Source organism: Salvelinus fontinalis, chromosome 23 (genome assembly GCF_029448725.1).
Source record: "Salvelinus fontinalis isolate EN_2023a chromosome 23, ASM2944872v1, whole genome shotgun sequence".
Lineage (NCBI taxonomy): Eukaryota > Metazoa > Chordata > Actinopteri > Salmoniformes > Salmonidae > Salvelinus > Salvelinus fontinalis.
Window position 1 is genome coordinate 23503871 of NC_074687.1, and position 19973 is coordinate 23523843.

Here is a 19973-nt window from a genome sequence, read left to right on the forward strand (position 1 = left end):
ACAAGTCACAAAATTGCAAATCAGCTGAAAATGTTGCACCACCCTCATCAACATACAAGCAGATGAAGCCAGACATTTTAATCAGAGGTCAAACATAGATTGGAAGAAAATAACATGTATTGTTTATATATTCAATGATAATGGACACAATAAATAGAGAATAACCATTTGAGCAAATCATTGAGAGGAATGCATTGCTCAAACATGTAATGCATTGCCACAGTCATAGAGACCTGTACACATCCAGATGTCATAGAGTAGGACTACTGATTTCAGCTTGACTGCTTATAATCGGTCTATAAATTCTAGAATGAGACATTACTTCAGCCTGGTCCCAGATCTTTTTGTGCTGTTTTGCTAACTCCTATGGTCATTGTAACAAGTTGGCAAGACAGCCCAAACAAATATTGGACCAGGCTACTATGGTCTGTGATGGGACCAGCCATCCAGAGTTGTGGTGATTAGTTAAGTTGTAGGTGCGCCATCCTGTCTGGTTCGATAAAGGAAGACTGGTGGTAGCGGTCCCGAGAGGCAAAGTCCAGGTTTTCCTCTGTCAGCTGCCTGGTTTCCATGCCGACTCCTGACAGAGAGGGTGTCACGATAATCTGGTCCCGAGGAAGCTCACCCCTGAAGGAAAGGACATTAGAATAATTAGAATAGAATGTGCAGGCTCGATGGTCTGGGGGTCTAGGTACATGTATGCCTCCCCAGAGACCGGAGTTCAATCCCGGTCTCCTCTTAAATCAGTCTCCTGAGTTCCTGAACTTGTTTACCAAGACGTTGATTTCACTGCTTCTGTCTACTATATTTAATGATTATACTGTATATAGCAATTATCTACATATTTGGCCTTAAAGGTAGACTCATCGATATGACGTAGATACAAAAAAGTAAACAGCATAGTGGGTTAATTTTCAATACAACTAAGAGGGTTGAAGCGTGAGGCTCAAGTTCTTTGCCGTTTTGGTTCCGTAGCTACCATGTTGTGAAAAGCGTAACGAGAACTTGTGCATATGCTCAGACACTATTTTGTGACTGTGAGAGCGAAGTCTTGCATCTCGCTCATCTCAATATCTGCAGTGATGCTCTAGGCAACGTCATTTCGCTGCGTCTGCCTTTAAAGATATCGCCAAACATCAAACTAGAAAGCTGAATACATGATGAATGATGTTCATTTTACACAAGTTTTTGTGATGCTGTATACCTTCCTAGGTTGCTCAGGGTTGTCCTAATCCATCTGAAAAAGCTGAAACGGGCTGCCACTCCTGTAAATACACACAAAAGAAACATTGTAATAAATATGATACATCAATTACTAGCTGATATTATAAACCATATTTCACAAACAAAACATCTAAGTTCAATGTATTCAATAAGCTAAAGCTTGCCACTCCAGAATAAAAATATATTCCTCTGATATACAATAGGAGATATTCGTATGACCTGTAAAATATGAAAACCATTTTACTAACCATGACATGTGTGGTGTGCATGTATGATCTACATTATGCATCTGTCAAAGTCTTGAGTTAGGGGAGCAAAGCAGGGTATTGTATGGAGGGGAGATTGTATATCACAGAGTTGCAGAATCCTCTAACTAAGTTATTCTAACTATCCTGCTGAACAGCTGTGTGGCTGAGAGACTGTAACTGAAGGCTTCAGCAGTGACTGACACATACTTTCTTGTATTAGAAATGCACAGAGATGTGTGAATGTGACAGTTGTTGACATAGATGGATAGTCACCTATTGGAAGTCCAGGGCTTGCTTTTCCAATGTAGAGGAAGAGGACCAAGGCGACTATTATATTGGCCAAGGCGTAGACCCACTGAATGACAAACATGATCAGGATGGAACATAATGCCTGCACAGGGGGGAAAACATAAGTAATCAAGAAAATACATTTAGATACAATATGGCAGAAATGTTATACTGCATGTTTTACTGGCTTACTTACACCAATCAGTGCAATCCAGTGGTTGCAGAATTTGGCATAGAAGGAATCAGGCATCGGTTGGATTTCTGATCCCTGGTAGTCTGGTTTACAGTCAGAACCTGTCATCATATTTACAGAAATTAATGAAGTATAAACAACAGGCATTATAACAGAAAGGTAGACACAATCCAGACATTCAATAACCTATTTCACTATTACATCACTATGTTAACAGTGTACTGTATGAAGGAGGTAAATGGTTGCAAATTAGGTAGAGAATGTGTAAAATGCCGACACGCACTCATGCATGCCCACACACACAGGGAGTGATGAAGTTGACTGAATCAGAGCTGTGCACCATGTGCCCAATGGTACCACTAACAAATGTCAAAAGTGAACAAAAATTCTAAGTCGAAGTATTCCTCACCAGTGTTTTCTCTCTGTGGCCCTGGAGGGTCAAGCTCTATGGGGTTACGACCGGGAAGGAGGGCCTTGTCCTGTATCACCTCCTCAGGGTCTGGGCAGGGCTCTCCAGGTCTTTCCTTGGGGAAGATACACTCTCCTGGACCTGGGGGAGCCGGATCAACCCCTCCCTCTCCTTCTCCATCTTCATCTCCCTCACTAGGGAAGGCATTGCTGTTATGGTCAAGCCCAAAGCTATCCATCAGAGTCTTCTTGGCAGGGGCTTTCACCCTCCTGATCCTGCCTCTCAGGCCTGGCATGGACACCTTCTCTGTGGCCTTGTCCTTTTCTGTCTCCTCCTGTTCACCAGCATTGGGCAGGGGAAAGATCTGGTCCATATCCCTAGTAAACTCTAACAGGGTCCCCTTCCCCGGGCTGGCAACATCCCCCTCTGTACCATAACCCTGGTGGGTTGTGGGGGGAAAAGTATTGTTTTGTGATGTATTGTACTGACCTGAATATTTGTTTTTTTGTTTTTGCTTTTTCTTGCATCAATTTTGATTGACACTTGATTTACTCTTGATTGAACTTAAACGACTGAACTCAACATTTAACAGAATTTAGAAAAATGTATTGACTAATGAAAAAAACCTGGTGGGTGGTGGTCATGAGGGGCTTGGACGTATGGTTTGTGAAGGATGAGGCTCCAGTCCCAGGCCTCTTGGCAGGACCAACCCTCTTCTCTCTGGGCTGGAGGCTATAGGTCATCGCCACGCTGAAGTAAGAGTAGTCAAAGTCAGCTTTGATTCAAGATGTCTAGGGACTGGTTCCAGCACACATGCACGCCCAATGCACACACACGCACCTGAAGTAGGAGTAGTCAATGAAGCTGTAGGTGAGCATGAAGTTGATGGTGACGATGGGGGCCAGGACGTTGACCTGTCCGATGAAGATGAAAGCCATGGTCAGCAGGCTAGTCAAGACTATGGCTGCCACCGGAGTCTTATTAGGACCTTTCTGTTGGAGACAGACAGAGAGGACAACGAGAGAGATAGAGGGGGAGATAGAGGAAGATATGCTATGTTCTGCTGAGAAGCTCTAATTTCAACAAAAGAGACAAACCGGTTGTTTAAAAAAGTTGCTGTGGTCTCAGACTCAGCCTGCTCTGACTAGAACTACAACCATGCTGCCTGAACCACCACTGGTACTCTCACTCTCTCTCCCTTTCTGGCAGTGTTCGAGGCCAATCTGGGCCAGCCCCGTCCATCTCCCTTCCCTCCCTTCCTGGGTTTCTGAGGCTTTGATTCAGGGCAAGATGTCTAGGGCCTGGTTCCAGCGAACACGAACAGTACAGGCCAGGCAATACTGAGGGGCGTGGGGGCCGAGGAAAGGAAGGGGGGTAGTGTGCTGTGTTTCATAAGCCACGACCAACCGTTAGGCTACACTCAGGCAGCATCTCAAATGGCACCCTATTCTCTATATAGTGCACTACATTTAACCAGAACCTATAGGGCTCTGGTCAAAAGTAGTGAAGCTTATAGGAAATGGGGTGACATTTGGGATGCCCCATCTGTTCTCTTTCTCTCTGTGAGGTTAGTTTACTCAACTGGCCACTCTAAAATCAGGTCCTTTTCTCACCGTTTCCCATGGAACCCACCCATCGTACCGGTATCACCCCCCCACCCACTGGAGACAGACTATATTGTGTTTGATGTTTCTGATTTAGCCAAGGGAGAAACATGTCAGTTCAAGTTATGTGATAAACTGTTTATAGCAGCACAATGTCTTTTTTGGCTTATTTTAGTCCTGTGGCACTGTTCACCCGAGAAAGATTATCAGGAGCTGTATCAACAGTCTAAGAGTAGGAGTGCTGATTTAGGATCAGGTCCACCCAATCTATGTCACCTTATTCATTGTGATCAAAAATCCGAGATCAGCACTGCTACTCTGAGATGCTTAATACATAGAGCCCCTGATCCATTTCTCTTAATTTTAGATTCATGGATCATCCATCCATCCTGCCAGGCAAACCCACCCCTTGTCCCAGGAAGGCGAGGGCTGGGATGACCCTCTCCTGGGCGATGACCTGGAGGATCCTGGGTGCTCCGTACAGACCGCCCATGCAGGAGGCCAGCGAGGAGATGTAGAGGCCCAGGAGAAACAAGAAACCCACCAAGGAGACCTGGGAAGTTGGAACAAAACGAGGAGGGAAAGAGGTCCCATGATGAATACACCCAGTTAAGTTCTCCTCAACTTAGTCCTTGTGAAAATAGGTTTGAAGTAGGAAAAAAACGAGGACATAATGTAAGCATTTTTGCAATTAGAACAATTTCCTATACACATTTGGTAGCACTTTACTAGTTAAAAGATGGCGCTAACAGATACGGCAGCTCTGCTTCTAGCTCCTAAGCAACTTTGTACAAGCATTTCGCTACACCCGCAATAACATCTGCTAAATATGTGTGTGACCAATACAATTTGATTTACCTGCAGGCTTTAAATAAAGTGTTACCATGAGTAAACATATATTTTTTAATCACAAATAAATCTGTTTGCAAAGAACTTGGTGTACAAAATGTGTGTGCTGTATATTTTCGCTGAGCTCCATAGTATTTCTGCTGTACCATATGCTCTAGATAACGTGTACACATATGCAACAGATAGCCCATTCCTCTCAATCCCCCCTAGACCACCACCCACTAATCCAACCCCCCACCCTCACCACAGACAGCTGAGCTGCACCCCCTGTACAGTGTATCAACTCTAACCCCCAAGCGCCCACACCCTCCCAGCACCTCCCCCTGCTAGCTGGTGTAGGGACAGCTGTGACTGGGGAGAGTGTGGAGGTGGGAGGGTATTGACCTCAGCAGTACAATGTTTCTCTCATTCCTGTAATCTCTGTCCTTCTGTGTGTGAGTACGTGTGTGTGCGTTGGCGGGAGGGGGGCTCAGCGGCAGAGCTTTTCTCAAATTTCTGTCATTCTCAGCTGTACAAATGGGGTTCAGAGAACCTACTGTTGTCGCTCTAGAAAGGGGCCCACTGGGACCACTGAGATTAAACAATTTCACATCCTTATCATCATCATCATCACTAGCCTGGTCTCAGGTCTGTGTGCTATCCAATGACAATAATTAGCATAGAAGTTAGCGAGACAGCATAAACAGATATGTGATCAGTCTACTTCATTACACATATAATAACAGATTCCCACTATGCCTATAACACAGTTAGGATATACGGGAACACACAGACAATTCTTGTGTAGCCTATGTCTGTGTACATGTTCAAAATGTTGAAGAATGTGTGGGAAGCATGAACTACGTTGGACATGAATACTTCTGAACTTGATCATCAATAGGAAAGAGAGTAAGCTCTTCAAAAGGAAATAATCACTATGGTCACAATGAGGAAAGGATGGACAGAGAGTTTACCTTTTCTGCTATTAAGAAGTCGAAGTGCAGTGCCTCTCTGGTGCAGATGGCTCCCAGCAGGAACACAAAGACCAGATACAGGAACCACCTGTAGTGGCCAACAATACCACCAGCAGTTTTTCATCAGTTAGATGGAAGATCACACTTCGCACTATAAAATAAGAAATGTCACAAGATCCTAAATATTTCATTGCATGTTGGGATTGGTGTGGGAATAAAGATTAAATTGTATAATGTTTATCAAATCCCCAGCAAAAAAAAAGCTGAGGAACAAGTCTGGAACACCTCAATGTAATAAGTGCTGGTAGTAACAACAGACACGTACGAGGTACAGACGGCAGCCAGTGTTCCCACAGGGATGTTGTGTTCCGGTCTCTGCAGATCTGAGCTCATGTTGAAGCCTGCCATCACACCTACGCACCAGGGACAGGACTATATAATTATAACTGTCATATTATAACTATTATAATCACATGTATACAAATTGTCACTGTGGAAGCTCAGACCTACAATGAAGGCAATGGCTAGAAAAGGGGCATTGTTAATGACCATTGAACAGCAAGACACCTTAGAGATTGTGCAATTAAAGCATTGTTCATAGTCAGTCCTTTGAACCACTAGAATGTGAGAGTCAACCAACAGTCGTTAGACCTAGAGCAGGGACTGTGCAATGACTGTGATATGTGATTTTGTAACTTATCTTAGTTGAATGCAGACACTCTTATCTAGAGTGACTTATACTAAGTCACTCTGGATAAGAGTGTCTGCTAAATGACCAAAATGTAAACATGTAAGCAGCTGTAAACATGATTATAGTAGTTCACCTGTAGCAGCGGGGAAGAACACTCCAAATACAGTGAAGAATCCTTCTCCTGTCGTGTAGTCTGGTAGAGTGTTTTTACGCAGCAGCTCCTCGGAGTACCCTATGAAGCCATGCTCTGAAACAACAAAACATCCACAAAGGCCAAGGTTTAACAGAGATTCAGCATAAAGTTAAGTCTCTTATTTGTGTGGACATTGTGATCTGATCTTTACATTCATTAAGTTTTCATAATGCTCTTAGGCATTTTAACTCCTGCCCAATTCCCTGATTGAGTACATAACTTCTGGTAGCATTTTACGGAATGCCTGCTGATTATTATTAAGGCTCATACATGCTCATAACAGGTTATAAAGCATCCTTACTGCAGGCTTTAAAAGGGCAGGTTTCACAATTCTAACAACATAGATTGATGATATTACATTTAAAATGGACCTTATACAAGTTTATTAAAAAAACTATAATTATACACTTCCATTTTCGCAATTTACCAAAAATACATTTCGGCTTTGACGTCAAGAAGGGAACGACCTGGTGGTGGGGCAGTGCACTACAACCACTGTTTATCGGCATGCATGTTTGGCCTGAAATGCGAGAAGAGGGGAAGAAAGTGGGGCCGCTTAGCGAGGATGCGGTGGGCAGACTGGGTCAGGGGAACCTCTGCCTGGTTCTTAAGTCACAGGCAGGGCTCACTTTGTCAAAAAAGATTAATGGCTACCAATAGTGGAAGAGTCAATTCACCATGAAGCTCAGGGAAACAAATGGTCCTGTGCCACAGTCAATGAAGTCTCCAAGTCCACTGACCTCACCGGTGTTACTACAGCACGACGGCAGGTGGCTTCGGTGATGGTAGTGAATCGGGTAAGTAGGTACTAAAGTGCCCAAAGAGATTTGTCATGTTATGTCACTAAGATAGTCATGCAAAACAAACTGGCCCACTCACACAGAACTAGCATGGTGTTTGGGGATGGAATAAGCTAAATACCAATTGGATTAAATGTAAAAAAAATGTGGCCTGCTGGAGGTCATTTTGCAGGCCTCTGGCAGTGCTCCTCCTTGCACAAAGGAGGTAGCGGTCCTGCTGCTGGGTTGTTGCCCTCCTACGGCCTCCTCCACGTCTCCTGATGTACTGGCCTGTCTCCTGGTAGCGCCTCCATGCTCTGGACACTACGCTGACAGACACAGCAAACCTTCTTGCCACAGCTCGCATTGATGTGCCATCCTGGATGAGCTGCACTACCTGAGCCACTTGTGTGGGTTGTCCGTCTCATGCTACCACTAGAGTGAAAGCACCGCCAGCATTCAAAAGTGACCAAAACATTAGCCAGGAAGCATAGGAACTGAGAAATGGTCACCACCTGCAGAACCACTCCTTTATTGGGGGTGTCTTGCTAATTGCCTATAATTTCCACCTTTTGTCTATTCCATTTGCACAACAGCATGTGACATTTATTGTCAATCAGTGTTGCTTCCTAAGTGGACAGTTTGATTTCACAGAAGTGTGATTGACTTGGAGTTACATTGTGTTGTTTAAGTGTTCCCTTTATTTTTTTGAGCAGTGTATATGAAATAACACATGGAATCATGTAGTAAGCAAAAAAAAAAGTGTTAAACAAATGTTATATTTTATATTCTTCAAAGTAGCCACCCTTTGCCCTGATGACAGCTTTGCACACTCTTGGCATTCTCTCAACCATCTTCACCTGGAATGCTTTTCCCACATATGCTGAGCACTTGGTGTCTGCTTTTCCTTCACTCTGCAGTCCAACTCATCCCAAACCATCTCAATTGGGTTGAGGTTGGATAACTGTGGAGGCCAGATCATCTGATGCAGCCCTCCATCACTCTCCTTCTTGGTCAAATATCCCTTACACAGCCTGGAGGTGTGTTGGGTCATTGTCCTGTTGAAAAACAAATGCTAGTCCCACTAAGCGCAAACCAGATAGGATGGTGTATCGATTCAGAATGCTGTGGTAGCCATGCTGGTTAATTGTGCCTTGAATTCTAAATACATCACTGAGAGTGTCACCAGTAAAGCACCCCCACACCTCCTCCTCCATGCTTCACGGTGGGAACCACACATGCAGAGATCATCCGTTCACCTACTTTGCGTCTCACAAAGACATGGCGGTTGGAACCAAAAATCTAAAATCCACCATTCTAATGTCCTTTGCTCATGTTTCTTGGCCCAAGCAAGTCTCTTTTTCTTATTGGTGTCCTTTAGTAGTGGTTTCTTTGCAGAAATTCGATCATGGGTTGTGCAACTGCAATTTTCCGGAATGACTGAACTTCATGTCTTAAAGTAATGATGGACTGTCGTTTCTCTTTGCTTATTTGAGCTGTTCTTGCCGTAATATGGACTTGGTATTTTACCAAATAGGGCTATCTTCTGTATACCACCCCTACCTTGTCACAACACAACTGATTGGCTCAAACACATTAAGAAGGAAAGAAATTCCACAAATTAACTTTTAACAAGGCACACCTGCTAATTGAAATGCATTCCAGGTGGCTACCTCATGTAGCTGGTTGAGAGAATGTCAAGAGTGTTTTGCTGAACTGCCTGATCTTTATTGGCCAATATAACTTTCAGGATATCATGCTAGCCAATGTTTGTGTTAGCCATTATACTTGGATTTACCGCTGCTAGTAGTAGCACTCATGTAACATGTGGCTAGCTATAGCTGCCGTCGGTCAACAACAGCGTTCTAGCCAGTTTGGTTCATAGACGTTCAATGTCTACTATGATGGTAAAGGTTTATCTTGATTCTGTGCAACAGTACAAGAACTGCTGATGTGCTGAACTGCAAATAAGTAATGTGTTAAGGCTGCTAGTGGTTAGCTAGTAGTGGTAAGCCAGGAGTGTAAACAGGGCTATGCTAATAGCCTGTGAGCTGTATAAGTAAAAATATTTTCAGCTGATACAGAATAAAGAAATCACAGGATATGATCAGATGATAAGTTGGCTTTATTCAGAGTGCCGGTATGATGTGGGTCTTAACTGTCTTATGTGGACAGTGACTTCACTCCTGCTCACCTAGCGCTCCTCTTTACATCTCATTTCCCAACACTTTTCTGACATGGGATATTATATCGGGATATTTAGTTGGAAGGATGAAAAACAAATTGACTGTTTAACAGCAACCGAATTCTGCAGTCTAAGAGAGAGTGCGAGAGAGTACGAGAGAGAGTAATAGAGAGAGAGACCCTAGACTTTTTTCCAGTGTTAGGTAAAACCAGGGCTGGACTCGGGAACCAGACTAACCCTAACCCCCCGGATCAAGACAGAAGTGTCTGCTCTGATCCTGACAGACAACCTCAGACCATTATAAACTTAACCATAACCCAGCCCCTTATGTAACTGTCCAGGAGAGGAACCCATATGCTCCCCGCCTAGATGCGTGCAATCAGGGGACCAGGACCTAGTTTACGGTAACACTGGCCAAGTTAAACAGAGGTAGCATGCTAGCTGTAACAGCACTGTGGTTTTGACAAAGAGAAATAGACTGGGCGTGATCACTCACAGACAACAACCCTTACGCAGGTGCCCGACAAACATTTGCACGAAAAGCACAGAGATCAAATTGTTCTGCAATACAGTCGGATGGACATGACTGATTTGTTCACACCTCGTTATGAAATTTAACATGGGGCATGTGGAGTATGGATGGTTTAGATATCAGTGCACATAGCTGGTGCAGGGATGACAGCAAGCAGTACAGCTATATAAGCAACTGTGGAGTAAATGGTAAGCCTACACAAACAATAGCCTACAAGCAATTAAGAAAACAGGAAAATATAAAGAAATGTATTCAATGACCATGAATAAAAGCTTGTATGAATCAAGTTATTCCTCTGAAAGAAACTATTCCTGCAGTCTTTGTAATGGCTCATGTGGTTCCTCCCGAGGTTGAGGTACTGTAAGTCTCATCCCAAATAGCACCAAATTCCATATATAGTGCACTGCCTTTGAACAGGTTTAATCCTGATGGTCAAATCTGAAAGACCCGCCTATGTAAGAACATCAAGCATTTCCCTCATGGTTATCTTACGATGGGAAATAATTTGTTCTCTCCGATTAATGACATGTATATCCACCCTTTTCAGAAGCCCTGTTGGTTCCAAGTCCAAGAGGGAGAGGGAGAGGGAGAGAGAGAGAGAGGGGTAGGATTTTAAGTTTCATTTATTCGCATAAAAGAAAAACAGTGAAAGAAAAAATAGCACAGATTTTTTTTTTTAACTGGTAAAAACTGTGCAGATGAGGTTGGAAACCTAAAAGGGCCTATATGAAAACCACACCACAAAACCCAATATACAAATAAGTACCAAAAAAAAGTTCTCAAATCAGTTAAACAGAGCACACTAATTATAAATGTATATTATACAGTGGCTTGCGAAAGTATTCACCCCCTTGGCATTTTTTCTATTTTGTTTCCTTACAACCTGGAGTTAAAATAGATTTTGGGGGGATTTGTATCATTTGATTTACACAACATGCCTACCACTTTGAAGATGCAACATATTTTTCTTGTGAACCAAACAAGAAATAAGACCAAAAAAACAGAACTTGAGCGTGCATAACTATTCACCCACCCAAAGTCAATACTTTGTAGAGACACCTTTTGCAGCAATTACAGCTGCAGGTCTCTTGGGGTATGTCTCTATAAGCTTGGCACATCTAGCCACTGGGATTTTTTCCCATTCTTCAAGGCAAACCACTCGAGTGTTGCTTTAGCAGTATGCTTAGGGTCATTGTCCTGCTGGAAGGTGAACCTCAGTCCCTCTGGAAGACTGAAACAGGTTTCCCTCAAGAATTCCCCCGCATTTAGCGCCATCCATCATTCCTTCAATTTTGAGAAGTTTCTCAGTACCTGCCGATGAAAAACATCCCCACAGCATGATGCTGCCACCACCATGATTCACTGTGGGGATAGTGTTCTCGGGGTGATGAGAGGTGTTGGGTTTGCACCAGACATAGCATTTTCCTTGATGGCCAAAAAGCTCAATTTTAGTCTCATCTGGCCAGAGTACCTTCTTCCATATGTTTGGGGAGTCTCCCACATGCCTTTTGGCGAACACCAAATGTGTTTGCTTATTTTTTTCTTTAAGCAATGGCTTTTGTTCTGGCCACTCTTCCGTAGAGCCCAGCTCTGTGGAGTGTACGGCTTAAAGTGGTCCTATGGACAGATACTCCAATCTCCGCTGTAGAGCTTTGCAGCTCCTTCAGGGTTGTCTTTGGTCTCTTTGTTGCCTTTCTGATTAATGCCCTCCTTGCCTGGTCCGTGAGTTTTGGTGGGCGGCCCTCTCTTGGCAGGTTTGTCTTACCCTGATGAAGACAGCTTGGCTGTCGAAACGTTGGACATTACATTTTTGCATCTGAGCTCCTAGAGTGTGCGGCTCTCCTTTATTTTCAGGTTTGTTGTGGTGCCATATTCTTTCAATTTTTTAATAATGGATTTAACGGTGCTCTGTGGGATGTTCAAAGTTTCAGATATTTTCTTTATAACCCAACCCTGATCTGTACTTCTCCACAACTTTGTCCCTGACCTGTTTGGAGAGCTCCTTGGTCTTCATGGTGCCGCTTGCTTGGTGGTGCCCTTGCTTAGTGGTGTTGCAGCATCTGGGGCCTTTCAGAACAGGTGTGTATATACTGAGATCATGTGACAGATCATGTGACACTTAAATAAAGTCCACCTGTGGGTAATCTAACTAAGGACCTCCCGGGTGGCGCAGTGGTCTAGGGCACTGCATCGCAGTGCTAGCTGCGCCACCAGAGTCTCTGGGTTCGCGCGAAGGCTCTGTCGCAGCCGGCCGCAACCGGGAGGTCCGTGGGGCGACGCACAATTGGCATAGCGTCGTCCGGGTTAGGGAGGGTTTGGCCGGTAGGGATATCCTTGTCTCAGTATGTAAAATGTAATAAAATGTATGCACTCTACTGTAAGTCGCTCTGGATAAGAGCGTCTGCTAAATGACTAAAATGTAAATGTAAATGTAAACTAATAGAGAAACTAATAGAGAAAGAGAGAGAAACTAATAGAGAAAGTGAGAGAGAAACTAATAGAGAAAGTGAGAGAGAAACTAATAGAGAAAGTGAGAGAGAAACTAATAGAGAAAGAGAAACTAATAGAGAAAGTGAGAGAGAAACTAAAAGAGAAACTAATAGAGAAAGTGAGAGAGAAACTAATAGAGAAAGAGAAACTAAGAGAAAGTGAGAGAGAAACTAATAGAGAAAGAGAAACTAATAGAGAAAGTGAGAGAGAAACTAAAAGAGAGAAACTAATAGAGAAAGTGAGAGAGAAACTAAAAGAGAGAGAGAAACTAATAGAGAAAGAGAGAAACTAATAGAAAAAGAGAGAAACTAATAGAGAAAGAGAGAAACTAATAGAGAAAGTGAGAGAGAAACTAATAGAGAAAGAGAAACTAATAGAGAAAGTGAGAGAGAAACTAATAGAGAAAGAGAGAAACTAATAGAGAAAGTGAGAGAGAAACTAAAAGAGAAAGAGAAACTAATAGAGAAAGTGAGAGAGAAACTAAAAGAGAAACTAAAAGAGAAAGAGATCGAGAAAGTGAAATAGAGAAACAAAGAGAGCGAGAGAAACGAGAGAGAAAGAAAGAAGAGAGAGAGAAACGAGAGAAAGAAAGAAGAGAGCAAGAAACTAATAGAGAAATAGAGAGAGCGAGAAAGAGTGAGAGACTATTTGCACACAATATTTTGGAAATTTGTGGGTGTAATGTTTACTGTTCATTTTTATTGTTTATTTAACTTTTGTTTATTATCTACTTGACTTGCTTTGGCAATGTTAACATATATATGTTGCCCATGCCAATAAAGCCCTTAACTTGAAAAATTGAATTGAGAGAAAGAGAGCGTAAGAAAGAGAAAGAGAGAGAGAGAGGCACCTCATATTCTCTCATTCTAACACTGCAGCAACACCACAGAACGAACCAACACCGACCTCGCTTTTGGCAACTATCATAACAAGGTCAGATTTTAAAACAAAACAATACTAGCCAAATTGCTGTACATTACATAACCAATTGAGACCTCTCTCTATCCAAACAATGATAATGTAATTGTGGTACAACAGAACAGACAGACCCAGACAGGATGTCTCCCAAACAGCACTTTATTCCCTATAGCCCCATAGGGTTCTTGTCAAAAGTAGTGCACCATATAGGGAATAGGGTGCCATTTGGGACACAGCCCCAGTGTCCACAACCCTTATATAACATCATGGTGTTAACACACACCAACTTCACCCGACACAACTCTACCAACTCCTCTAACTCACCCACACTGACCAAAGGTAAAACAAATCCATTTTAAAAAGCATGCATGCGTGCTGACTAGAGAATGGTGTCATGACCATAGAGATCCTATAATTCACTTTTCTATTTATTTAGTTGGACATGACCCACAACTAGGACACTATTCATTGGGAAGAGCCCCTGATCTTCTGATTGGAGGACCCTTCATAATATCACAGGAAGTGATGACTTGGTGCTTGGTCTCAAGAGCAGCTCTCTCAAATTTGGATTCCGGCCTTTTCTCTTTTTCATTGTCCAAAAATGTGGGTGAGCCCGGTTAACACCCTACCACCCAAACCACGAATCACATTATGGAACTTCCTGTCTGTTCAATCTGGAAAAGAGTTCAAATGAAGATCAGGAGGGACAAGTGAAAGGGGGGAGAAGAGAGAGGAGAGAGAGGGGCAGATGGTGTTTTGTGATGAAGTGACAACACCTTTGGTTACAGGAATTATACCCTTACATTCCCCTGCTTAAATAAATGAACACATGCATGATTCACAGACTCTATAATGTGAGGACAGAGGATAATTATTATATTAGTTATGAAGAAGAAGATTACTTTATCGTCCTGTTTCCACACTACTGACTCCTGTATTTTTTCTACCCGAGAGTCAGACCACGCTACTGCAGCCAGGAATGACTTGTCAGACTACATTAAACAGTTACATGAACAGAGGAAGGAGGTTAATATTACTTCACAAATCCACACGTATTCTCTTTTAAAGGGTTAGATGTATTTCCATTTGACTCACATAATGAGTTTCCCCACACAGAGCACAGGTCAGTGTCAGGATAACGATTCAGAAATGTTAGAGATTTAGAAGATGTTTCAAATGTATTTCTATTTCACTACAAAGTTATGGCACTGCTGGGAGAGGCATAGAGCTTCTGGATTCTCCCACGAGGAACTGTTAATCATTCCTTTACCTCTCAGACCTCTATACTGCCTTAGCTGTCTGACGTTAAGAGTACAGTCAGTCAGTAAGGCACTATAAAGGCAGGTAGATGAGGTAAAGAAAACTGCAACCATCTGGCTGTTAGTAGTGTAATAAGCAGTAACCAATCCTTTACTACAACATTTCCGTAACAAGACAACCTATCTAAATGAGAAAATGTGTCATTCTTGAAACCTGCTGTGTTTGACACTTCAGTTTCAGAATTTCATCTACTTCATCTATGACCAGAAATACATACATATAAAAGACAGCATTAACCATTGAGACCACCTTAACCCTATGTCGACCAGCCTAGCTGGCCTTCTACTAAAATCACCAGTCTGATAGTGTGATCTAAAGTGTTATCAAACTATAAACACATTTGCCTTTTTAAAGGAGGTGCCAGCCAAACCAGGCCATACATCCCCCAACCAAGCGTGTATCCAAAATAGCACCCTATCCACTATAGAGTGCACAACTTTTGACCAGAGCTCTAATGGCCCTGGTCAAAAGTAGTGTACCATTTATGAAATAGGTTGCCATTTCATATGCAGTCCTATTCTCCTAGACTGGAGGACAGGGTGGCTCCGTGCCAAAGCATGAGATCACCTCAAAACACAGCAGCAACTTATTAGGAAAGACCTGGGCATCAGTTTCACTAGGCCATAACTACAAGATGTGATCCCTATGGCAGCTCTGGGGTGCGTCCCAAATGTCACCCTATTCCCATAGGTCTCTGGTCAAAAGTACTGCACTGTGCAGGGAATAGGTAGCCATTTGGGATCCAGACCTGGGCTCTGGGTTCTGACTGAGAAAGAGAGGATCATTAGGGATGAGAGGTTTGGACTGGAAAGGAGAGACATGGTGTGCAAAAGTCTGGGTTAAGGTTTAAGGTTTCAGCTTCCTGAACTAAACCAACCCCCATCACCACCATTTACATAGTGTTCTTTGTGGTTTGTTGAGAGAAAGAAAGGAGAAACACCCAGCTCCTACTGGAACACTGTATTTGCATCCCAAATGGCACGCTATTCTCTTATACAGGAGTTCTCAAACTTCTTGGGTCCAGCGACACCTTTTGTGATTGCAAATATATCAGGGACCCCCTCGTAATTAGAACACAAATACAAATAGTCTACAAGGAGTTTTACTATGATGTCTGTCGATACCATTTAAAAGGCCCGCCTCTTGGCATCGGAGTGAATTCTGTCATGGGGCAGAGAGATTTACACATTTTGCCATGAGGCAGAGCAAACTTTTCAGTATTAAAGCTTAAATTACACTGCATTTATGTAAAAATATATATTTTTTGAAAATGTATAATTGGTGGAGTACTGTTCATACCAATATCCCTGTGAGCCCCACAGGCCCATGTTGCCCAGGGTTAAGAACATAAATTGTACATGATTATTATTACTAAAGTGTTAGTAATATTCATAAAAAAAGAAGAGCAAAAAAATGTAGAACAATAATAAATCTGACCGTAGACCGCCTGCAGTAACTCTGCGGACCCCACTTTGATAACCCCTGCCCCAATCAGTGCACTACTTTTGTCAAAGGTAGTGAACTACACAGGGAGTAGGGTGCCATTGGAAACGCAGACTGTTCTCTTCCCTTGGACTGGACAGGAAGTGGATAATCAGTGAGAACGGGAAGAGCAGGGATCAACTTCCGGTTGAAGGCCGGGGAAAGCAAAGAATTCTGGCTAAACCACGCCCATCATACCCTCATCATGAAAAACATTCTGGGTAAACATTACACAAGACTGCTGCCTGAGTCAATCAAACTTGCCTCATCACTGATTACTGTATGCATTCAATCTTTCAGATCAATGCAGAAACAAAGTGCTCCTTTTTCTTTATTTTCTTGAACAGTCACCAGTTGAAGTGTCCTGGGGTCAGTTGGGGTCAGTTGAAGTCCCTCAGTCAAGCACCTGATTCATTTTCTCTACTGTATGCATTATCTACTACACTAACACACAGTCTTGAAATGTCAAACTATGATGGGGAGCCTATAAGGTTCTCTACAGCCAAAAACATTTCTGTTTTTATTTAACCAAGGGGAAGAACTAGGTATGTTTATATGCTACTGCTACTGCATAAGAGTATGACGAGTATGAAGTAAGAGGTGCAGTACATTTGCAACTAAGCTAGAGGGCTGAGAGATGGCTAATGATGAACTCTGAAGTCTACAGTAAATGCAGTGCAGAGAAAGCTTGTGGTTATCCTCTAGGCTATATTATGCCACAGTGACACCTACTGGACAAAATTGTTAATTGAACCTGTGATTTAAGCCGGTGGTTCTCAAACCTCTCCTCGGAGACCCAATGTAGTTTAACTATTCCAGAACTAGCACACCTGATTTAACTAGTCAAACAAATGATCAAGCCCATAAATAGGTGAATCAGGCGAGCTAGTTCAGGGCTACAACAAAATTGTGAAATGTGTGGGGATCCCCAAGAAGATGTTTGAGAACCACTGATCTAGGCTAAAAAAGAACAACTCCTCACACCACCACTGTGCTACTCCTGGCACTAAAGTCCCTTCTAACAGTGCTACACACACACTTCTGTCAGTTCACTATACACTACAGTCCAGAAGATTTTGTCAAGCAGAACACATCAGCAGGCCTACTATAGGCTATGCCATGTACACACCTGGGTCGAGGTGGGAAAACGTCCCGATAACGAAGTCCAGCGTTGAGACAGCTAGCACGGCCAGTAGTATCAGCTGGAGACGGACGATCCATTTGACCCCGGCGAGGTTAATACCCGAAAGGCCGAGCAGGACAGCCACAGACATCCCTCTAACAGCCCACTCACTCTGCAGGCTCAGGAGCTGAGCGATAGACTCTGAGAACCCTGTGATGTACATGGCTCCAGCCACACACTGTTGAAATCAAAACACACGCAGAAGACATACATGAGATCTTGTATGTAAACATATTGATTCTTATTTTATTTATTTAGCTATATAATCTTTGTTTTAAAAGGTGTGTTGACTGAAGGTAAGTTGTCCTTTACCACAATGCAAAGGGTTGCAGGATGATGAAGGGGGATTGAAAACATGTACACACACACGGTGTTTCTCACCTGGCCGAAAACATACAGGAGCCCCACGGTCCCACCTACTCTTCCTCCCAGGACAGTAGAGATCATGGAGTATACTCCACCACTACCGACCCCACAGCGCTCGCAGACGCCGATGCCTGACATCACTGTTACCAGGGCAACGATAACCACCACAGATACCAGGAGCATACCTAGCAATACACCTAGGTTCCCCTTACATCATCAAGAGAAAAAACAAAGTCATACAATATATGGAACAGGTCCTTTTATGTCTAGATCAGCCCAGCACTAACACTACTGATTCAACAAATCAATGAATCATTATGCCCTTGACTAGTTGAATCAGGTGTTTTAGTGCTGGAATATAGAACCAACATGTGCACACCGTAGGGCAGAGATACTCAAGTACTATGTCAGAAGGTCCAGTCACACAAATTTCCTAGGTGGCAAATGTCCGAATGGATTATGTCATTTATCGGCATAGTAACAAACCCCCAAATCGCAACCCATGCAAACCCAAACTGTTCACACCCCTCTTGATGGAGGAGAGGCAGTTTTACAGTTTTAATGCTCATTCCCTACAATTCTACACATTTTCCCATGGGGCAGATAGAAATTTGGCAGTTTTAAGCAAATGTCCTGCAATTCTACACATTTTGCCAAGTCTTGTGTGTACATATGATACCAGGGGTTGAAGCCCGACAGTTTTATTATACACTTTTGGGGGGGGGGGGGGGGGGGGGGTCAGGACCAGCGGTCTATATTGGATCCAACCTGTGGTCCGCCTGTTCAGTATGCAGACCCCTTAGTGAGCAAACTCTTGCCTACAGCTACCTGCCCTGGGACTACAGTTTAAAACTAGCTAGCTGGCCAAATCTGGTACATGTACATAAATGTTGATTGGTGTGCATTGTCCCTGTCAAATAAATGTATTGAATGAAATGAAATGAAATTCCAACTCACCACCAGCCACCCAGTGCGGAGGAACAACACCACACCAAATATGTTGATCATACAGGTAGTAAAGACTCCGTCCCACGTCCCAAACAGGACAGGCTCCCACACAAACAGCTTCACCCTCCACCATGGCTGAGAGAGATGCTGCGACCCCTGCAGTTTAGAATAGACGACATTTCCCGATTTTTACCAGACCTGCACAACTTTTATAGTGTGATCCAGTAGGGATTTTAGCATGTAAATCTTGGTGGGGCAAAAAATATATATAGTGTTTTTGATGCATGCCAGCAAAGCCACAACACAACACTAAACAATCAATGAATTGCATTATAACAGTGACAAACGGTGCCCACAAACTGTTATGGCCTACATAAAGCTGTCCCAACAGCAGAGCTTTCTTTTCAGCACCATGGAGTGAATCCTTACCACCGCTACACCTGGCTATCAGCGGAGCCTTGTCTGGCAGCGAAACAGTTCATTCAGCCTCATTTACTGACATAAAAAACATGGCTGACTTGCTTAAACAAATGTGGTTTCTACTGACAATTGAGATGTACAAACTATGGCATAATGGGACGACGAGCAGATAAGAGGCAATCCGTAACTTCGATAAAGACATTAATGAGCGAGCTAGGACGAACGTAGTCAATATAACTATTTTTTCAGCACTTTTTAAATGTACAGTGACATAATTCATAACATGTGCTGTTCTTACAGTATTCTCCCTGTACACCAAGTCAGAACTGTAGGATAAATAAAGGTGGCATATAAGCAGACAATGAAAGCTCTTACAATATTCGATTGTTACATTTCTCTAAAACAGGCTATAGGCTACATGTGCACCACCAAGTCAAAACAGTAGGCAAAATTATGAAGGGGAATGGGAAGTAACATGGGCTATTAACAGCTTACTACATAACTTACACTTAGTATTACTTCCTTAGCTACGGTATACATATCTCCCTGGCATATTGCATCATTAATGCAGCAGCATTCAATACATGTTTGGACTCACCTTGTTGTGCTGTGCTCACTTGAACAGGAAGGTGGCGCGACGGTCCTTGTGGACAAATTTTGTCATCAAACTTTGACATCAAAGTCTGGCACTCTCTTGA

The 19973-nt window shown here is 43.0% G+C and overlaps 1 protein-coding gene across 2 annotated transcripts in view; it reads right to left on the reverse strand.

Moving 5' to 3' along the window:
* Positions 1-63: 63 nt before the first annotated feature.
* slc12a8 (solute carrier family 12 member 8) overlaps positions 64-19973 on the reverse strand; it is a 36393-nt gene continuing 16483 nt past the window's right edge. The window contains exons 3-16 of one of the 2 annotated variants that reach the window (XM_055878289.1): positions 18865-19011; positions 17923-18114; positions 17488-17719; positions 6593-6706; positions 6094-6181; positions 5769-5856; positions 4373-4519; positions 3203-3354; positions 2989-3112; positions 2363-2801; positions 1957-2054; positions 1746-1863; positions 1205-1265; positions 64-627 (exon numbers count right to left, since the gene is read on the reverse strand). In XM_055878289.1, coding sequence (XP_055734264.1) covers positions 462-627; positions 1205-1265; positions 1746-1863; positions 1957-2054; positions 2363-2801; positions 2989-3112; positions 3203-3354; positions 4373-4519; positions 5769-5856; positions 6094-6181; positions 6593-6706; positions 17488-17719; positions 17923-18114; positions 18865-19011 — 2166 coding nt within the window. In that variant the 3' untranslated portion in view covers positions 64-461. The remainder of the gene's footprint in view (positions 628-1204; positions 1266-1745; positions 1864-1956; positions 2055-2362; positions 2802-2988; positions 3113-3202; positions 3355-4372; positions 4520-5768; positions 5857-6093; positions 6182-6592; positions 6707-17487; positions 17720-17922; positions 18115-18864; positions 19012-19973) is intronic. The other variant, XM_055878290.1, reaches the window with a different exon arrangement.